Below are 7,623 nucleotides of genomic sequence, written 5' to 3'. Positions count from 1 at the left end.
ACGGGAACAGTCGCAGAAAAGAGATGATAAAAGCAAATGTCGGATTATCTCCCTAATGCTGGATTATCACTCCTAACAAGGTGAATGGTTTGTCCTGGCAAATGGCTTCATAAGAATTGTGGATAGTTTTGAAAGGATCCGTGCAGTCACACTTCAACCGTTGGCTGCTGCAGTTCATGTCAGCAGAGCAAAATATCACACCTCTTACGAATTCTTTTAGCATGCCATTAACCACAGTCTGAGATTGCAGCGTAGCTCTGTGCGCGGTGTCGGGCACTCGCAGGGTGAGATCTGTAGCAGGCATAAAGCAATATAGCCCATGGCGCAGCCCCCTATCTGGAAACACGCAGCACGCGTGGAGGCTGCATAACTCTACAATAAACTACACAGCTGACCACTTAAAGCAATGATACCCCTGCAAGAGTAGTTACACATTGGACAAGACCATACGTGCTCCAGAATGCTATTTAAATCACCGCAGCGAGTGAACAGTTCTGTAAGCAAGGGAGAGAAGTGTGGTATACAGTATTTACGACTATCTAGGGGAGAAAAAATATCAGCTACCCCAGCCTCTGTGCAGCGCAACTCAACAGAGAGATTCTATGTAAAATAGGATCGGTACAAGGTTTTATCCGAGTGGGATTACACACAAGCACAAAAATAAAACATTCTGTATTCTACATTATATTACAAAGGCAGGCAGTCAATAAATAGGTCAATAAATTATGGGAAGCACAGAAGAGTATGTGTGAAAACAGGTGAAACTCGTTTTAGTTGGTGCATGATAAAGTCTTTTGTGTTCTTTCCCATGAAGTGTTAGAGTGATTCTTTCAAAAACTCTTATCACTTCCAGGGAAGATAACTTTCCCTTAAAAGTGTAAAACAGATGCAGGGACAGTACAGTGGGCTCTGGTACAGGCTAAAAGAGTCAACGTCACTTACACTTTCCCAAGAATCTAACAAATTTGCAGCTTAGTATAAATAAAGTGACGGGTCTATTGTTTCTCAGCTCCGACACCTCCTTATCATCACGATTTGTTGCAGAAGAGTGGCGGAAACATGGCATGTGACTCCATCATATATAGTTTTAAGTGTGTGGGGGGGCAATATCTTTATGAATCGACAGCTTCAGCACATACATAAAGGAAAGATCCTCTCTATCTAGCTGGCACGAAGGGGTTTCCTTTTCTGTCTAGCTCTACGCAGACTAAATGCAATACTACACTTGGCCATTTGAGCTGGATTACATAGCTGTATTGTATGTAACTTACTGGTCTGGGTAGGGGGACTAGTTTCTTAGCAGGTATAAAGTGGTACAATTTCAAGGATTCAGGAAATTTACTGCGCTTATTTTTGCCACCTTAAGCTCTGGCCCTTGAGAGACAACATACGGCCACTGCAACAAGCCAGCGCTGCTTTACACGGGGTGCTTTTGCAATAAACATGCACAGGGGGAATTTCTTGCCATCGCACGTCAGAGCGCTGCACAAGCCTGGCATTGCTCCTGGGCCCATCGCTTTACTAAGAAAGATGGGAAAGAGAATGGTTCCCTTCCGCTCCAGGCGCCAAACCATCCCTGGCAGTTACCTTTAACTGAAACAGGGAACGATGAAAGAAAGGACTAAGATAAAAAGAAAAAAGTCTAACACCTTGTTGTGTCTTAGTGATTTAGGAGCCTGAGAATTATCAGGACTTAAGATCTACAGAGATATGTTTAAAAAAATTAATCTGAGCATGTAAAGGACCTTTATAAAGATTTTACACAGAACTAAGCAATCTAGGTGTGCGTTGCCCATAGTTCATTTATCTTTAGTAGGTCTGGAAATCCCTATAGATGCCAATCAACATTTATAACGTACAAAAATATGCCTTTATTTCTGTGAATTTGAATGTGACCCCTTGGCATGAAGAGCCCTCCCAAATAATCCAGTGATCTGCTCTATGCCCTGATAGGAAGAGAGACTCGGTCATAATTTGGACAGCGAAGAACGGCAAGAAGCAAGCAATGGAACAAAATATACATTCCCTACAGTCGTATGACTTGCCCATTCCCCATAACAGGAAACATACAATTATCTGTACATGCCTCATTAAATAACCTTATTAAATAGGAAATCTGAAATGTACAAATTTACAGATTGAATCATTAAATACTTCCCCTGTGCACTCCCCTGTGCATGCATTCCCTGCTACTATCTGCAGCCACACTCTGATACCACCATGCCTTCGTATTTGAACTTGTAGGTGACCACCCCTGCATCTAAGTAGAGAATAGAGATGGGATCGAGTTTGGTGGGCACACAGCAAGCCTTGGAGGCTTTCTGGGGATTCTTCAGGTGAACCAAAGTCTGGACAATGGCATGTTTCGTTGGTGTGACATGCTCTGTTAAAGGGTAGGCGCACACTCCGTGGCACTCGTAAGCTTCGTATCCCGCTGGGGCGATGATCCAGGAATCCCAGCCAATCTCCTTGAAATCTATGTAGAGAGGAGTCTTTTTGCAGTAGTTGCCTTTTGCGTTCCTCCGGATTCGGGCAGTAGAGTCATAAATTATGTTGGAACGCATCTGGAGCAGTGCCTCCTCACCAGGCTGGCCATGGAAATTGCCAACCTCCAGGTTCTCCAAGTCCAGAAGCTGCTCATGGTCTATCATTTCGTTCAGCTCTTGCTTCTCCTCTTTTTTGTCATTGCTTTGGTCATCAGAGAACACAATCAACAGGGGCACGTGCTTAGCCTCAGAGTTGATGTCGATATCGAGTTTCCCCTCTCCGTTCTGCTCCTCTGCTTCCCTGCTCTCTATATGAACTTCCAGCCGGTGTGTGGTCAGCCCAGCCCTTCGCCAACGCCTGATGGCTTCAGTGACCTCAAAGCTCTCCCACTCACTGCTCGTGCCATAGATGTGCCTGGATGCCAGTGCCACTGTCTTTCTCTCTTCTCCTACTCCCATATGGTCATTTTCCAGCACTTCAAAAATGGTGACCTTCCGGTCAAGCCCATCGTAGAGCATTTGGTCCTGCTCCACCAAGGTGTAGAGCCTCAGCTCTGCCATGGTGATTTCTTCATGGTGAGGGATGGATACATTGAATAGAAGAGGGTATTTCCGAATTCCTGTAACACCAATAGGGTGGGAAGCCAAGTCTGGAAATGACAAAGATCAAATATTTTAGAAGGGTCAATACATCCAGCAACACATGCACCAAAGTTCATCTGACATGTTTTGCATTGCTTGGTTTCAGTTGAACAGTTCTAGTAGACTGTTTTTTTCATCATTTCCCAAAATTGTACTTTTAAAAAATGCTGACTTTATTTTAGATGTCTAAGGAGAGCGAGATCCCAGACACGATAAAGACCATAAACCTGGTTTCATAGATTCTGCTTCTATCCCCATGCCTTCCAGGGACTTCCTTGTCACCTGGAAGGATGACATATTAAAAATGTGTTGCCTAATACTGAAACGAAATCAGCTCTAGGTTGCTGCACAGCAACTATTTAAGCAATGACGGAAGACATTCATCAGTGCAGGAGAGGAAGGGAAAGAAGGATATGGCACCAGAGTGAACATGGGACAGACGACTTAGAAGCTGCATATGCAAGACCACCAGGCTGTATCTGCATCTGCTGAGCATTTCTGTGCTAGCAAGGATCCGCTTCTGCCGAAACATCCCTCAGAAACTGAAAGGGCCACGCGCTAAGGGAGGAAAAGTGGCTTCAGAAGATGTAAAGGTTCCTGGTTAGGAAGAGCAGGCAGTGAACATCTAGCGTGAACCATCAGTCAACAGAAATCCTGCCACAGACTCAACGGGCTTCCAGTGAGTAGTCAAACAGCTGTACTGAGCCAGGCACTTTTGGCAGCTTTAGTTAATAAGACATATAAGTACATAATATCTGCTTGTCCGTCAGGCTGGCTGTCCTATCTGCGATGTTTGTTTATACACAGGCAATACGCATTTCTTCACACAATGCAGGAATCTTAGCTAATGATTGTGTATTTGTTGCTGAATTACTGTGCCGTCTACTTGGGACTCAGAAGACAGATTAGGACGTAGGGACTATGGGTAACATTTCTGCAAAGGCAAACTACTTGCGACCTATTACTATCTTCATCTCTGACTTCTCCAATTTTGATGTGTTTGTAGAAAAATGACGCTGATAAACTTGCAAGTATTGGCCATGCTCCATCAGCGCAAGTTAACTTAAGCACATGACTTGTCCTACTTAATTTCAGTTTTGAGGCACCTGCCCTTTTCTTTTGTTTTTCCATTTTGCACTTTCATCTGTTCATAAATAATAAAAAAAGAAGGGTGATTCTGCTTGCATTTCCCTACCTGTCAATTGATAAAGGTGGGAGCTTTTTGCTCTGCACAATGCCAGGGTAGGAGCAGGCTGTGAGCTGAAAGACAATGCTACTCAAGCTTAGCTATAATCGCCATGCTGGAAGTCATCTCTGGGATTTCCTAGGCCTTGATATGCTAAAGCAAGTCTGCAGTGATTACATGTAATGACGGGACGGAGAAACGCCACCTGACCGTAAGGGAGATGAGCACAAGTAATTCACCAGGAGGCAGGGGAAGGCCACACCGTAGGTAAGAAGCCGGGTGAGCACTAGCAGGCCATGAGAAGTATTCGTTTCCAAGTCAGGATGTGACCTCATGCTTTAGCTAGAAAGCCCACAGGTTACCAGTACAACCCTAGCTGCGTCAGGAGGGGAGATCTAGAGTCCATAGGAAGAGAAGAATTTCTTTTACGACCTTTATTCAAGTTTTAAGAACTGATTACAGCCCCATTTATAATGGAGATGTTACAGCCCATGGGTTAAAACAGAGAGCTAATTCCAGCCATGCAGCACATTATATTTCTATAATGCTCTTATAACAAATTTAATAAAGGATTTAATGGATAATAATGAAACTACCATTACTGCCAAGTTTCAGTAGGCAGGTGAACAAAAGTTACGTGGTATAATTCTTGGAAGAGGGAGGATATTGTTCTTGCGATGATCTTGATAATGTCCCGATTTAGGGCTGGAGATCGATACTGCCAAAATTTTGCCGTAGGGTTCGTGGTGTCACTTCTCAGTGAGTGAGGACCATCATATGGGACATGGTTTGCAGTGTTAGGTTGATGGTTGGACTTGATGATCTTAGAGGTCCCTTCCAACCTAGAAAATTCTATGAATTCTACCATCTGTTTCCGCTGTCCTGCTCATTGCAAGTAACTAATTTCTCTATCAAAAGAGCTCTTTAGCATGAAATGGATGGTTTTTAGTTATACAGACTTCCAAGACACATAACAAACATTAATTGCATGGTCTCTCTAACTGCACGTGTTTATGAAGCTGTCTTAACATCAGCAGTCTCACTTTGCGTCTTGCTGGTTTGGACTGGAAGAGGTGAGAGAAATACTGAAGTGACAGAACGTTAAGCCAAGTTTACCCCAACTGGTGCAGAACTTCGGCAGTGATGAAAGAGGCATCGAATGCCCTGGCTACAGAGAGGCACAGAACTGCCAACCGCTACATGTATTCTGACAAAAGACCAGTCTGTACCATTTGCAATGCTGCAAACCTGAAAGAATTTCGGTTTTGCCACTGGAATGGCTTCAGATTTACGTCACTAAGCCACACTGTATTTTATTCGTTAGCACATTGTACTTGGCAAATTTCATCCCATTTATTTTTTCAGAATGGTGCAAGATGAGGAAAGAACAACACGCATTCCTGCATATGTCTTCACTTATGCTGATGAGCACTGACAGGCATGGCTGTTCAGATGAGTGACTGTTCACCAGGGGGTGCAACTAGTTTGCCATCAATCCTTCAATAAATTTCTCCACACTAGAGAAAAGAATACACACAGAAGATTTAAACCCCAATGTGGCGTCTCTTCACACTCTGGTAAAGAGTGCCCAGGCCTGGCAGGAGGACAGAGCAAAACAGAGCTTTCGGATTCTCTCCTTGCATCTCACTGTGTGGCAAAACTGAAATGACTCGCACGTAGCCTCTTATAGTTTGTCCCTTTGAAATTGCGAATGTCAGAAAAAAGCAATAATAACTTCTATACTTCATTAATTAGACTAACGAAGGATGAGGGAAGCCCCATGGCAGTTTGAATAGTTGCATGTACCCCTGAGTAGTTAAAACGAATCAAAGCACTTGTATTTGCCAAGTGAAGGAATCGGTATTTGGAAATGATTAGTTGAAAAACATTTTTAACATAAAACCTGTATTGGCACAAATAGGTATTGAGAAACTATTGAATGTTAGCACTGAAACGTCTTCTCCTTGTTGATCTGAGAGGAAATGCTGAAGCGGAAACATATAGGGAAACTATCTACGGTCACAATTAGCTTCTTCAGGTTTTTTTTTTTTTCTAAAATAGGAAATATTCTAGTCCTCCAAAGTAGAACCAAAAGGTTATCCAAAATTCTGCTTTGCTATGTATTTTCTGGACTTATGCTCAGATGCCAAAGGAAGAAAGTGTTACTAATCCCATGAGGATCAATAGCGAGAGGATATCAACAGAAAGCCGTATTTGGTTAAGCTCATAATAGGAAAATATTGTACCTTTGAACAGTGTGCAAAAAAAATTCTTGCATTAATTTCAAATATTACTTGAGGTATCCATTTGAAAAATTGATCAGGTAACCACAAACGATGTGTGTCATTATGGGATAATGCAAATGATGCACCCAAGTTATACTTGGTGCTGTCCAAACATTAAAGAGACATTTTCTTCCCCCCAAAACCTTACAGTCTCAAAAGCAAAGGACAAGGGATCTCCCCGCAAGAAGTGGGATGTGGGTAACCCTGGTACAAGCAGCGTTAGCCGCCTATTTCCAGCGCCATCCTCACTGAAAGGCCCTTTTTCCCCCTAGTGCGGTTCATGCTCCATGCCAGGTAAATACGTTTCACGCTGACTATAAAGACACCCATCTCTATTTACTTCTCCTACAGATGCGCATATCTTACCTTCATTTTTGAAGCTCCTAATAATATTTGCAGATGGCATAGATGTCCTATCAGTGGCAAACCTGTTGTACAGCTCTAGCATGTACTCTGGTGGATCCACCTTGGCCGCTTCATGCAGGGGAATGTCAGAGAGGTTCAACGTCTTCAAAAACTCATTTTTCATATTCTGAAGCAGCGTGTTGAAATCAACACCATCCTGCTCGGAGAGAATCTCATCGAAAAGAGGCACATCTTCCTCCAAGGAAGAGTGCTCCAAGCTCAGGATGGGACTGCAAGTGGCAAGGTGAACTAAGAGACAGAGGACAGCCCACAGCTGGACGACTACAGAATCCATGACTTCGCTCTAGCCTCCAACCGCACTCAACAAGCTCTAGCTCTCGTGTGGGCTAAGTGGCGGTTTTATCCCCTGGGTTGTACGCGGCTTGTGTCACAGAGAGATGACAAGTTTGGAAGCTCTTGTCTTGAAACTTGTGATCCGTCCTGTCTGTCTCCCCCTTCCCCCTCCCCAAAACCAGGTCTCGGTAATTGGATATGGCTTGCTCTCTTCTATGGTCGCCTTGCCTCTCTTATCTCATGTAGTGTAAGCTGTTCACCAGATTTGTTGCTATCTCGCCCCTTTCCCTTAATGAGCGTTTTGTAAACATTCTGCGCTAGGACA

At 43.6% G+C, this 7,623-nt stretch overlaps 1 protein-coding gene across 1 annotated transcript; it reads right to left on the bottom strand.

The window, feature by feature from the left end:
* Positions 1–471: 471 nt before the first annotated feature.
* BMP10 (bone morphogenetic protein 10) lies at positions 472–7,317 on the bottom strand. Its single transcript, XM_054224882.1, has 2 exons — positions 6,966–7,317; positions 472–3,136 (listed from the first exon to the last, which is right to left on the bottom strand). The coding sequence occupies exons 1-2, from the start codon at positions 7,297–7,299 to the stop codon at positions 2,193–2,195; spliced, it is 1,278 nt and encodes a 425-aa protein (XP_054080857.1). The 5' UTR covers positions 7,300–7,317; the 3' UTR covers positions 472–2,192.
* Between the last annotated feature and the right edge of the window lie 306 nt (positions 7,318–7,623).

The sequence above is a fragment of the Rissa tridactyla genome, chromosome 20, assembly GCF_028500815.1.
Source record: "Rissa tridactyla isolate bRisTri1 chromosome 20, bRisTri1.patW.cur.20221130, whole genome shotgun sequence".
Taxonomy (NCBI): Eukaryota; Metazoa; Chordata; class Aves; order Charadriiformes; family Laridae; genus Rissa; species Rissa tridactyla.
Note: the sequence above shows the minus strand (reverse complement) of the source record. Positions and strands in the feature narration are given on the sequence as shown.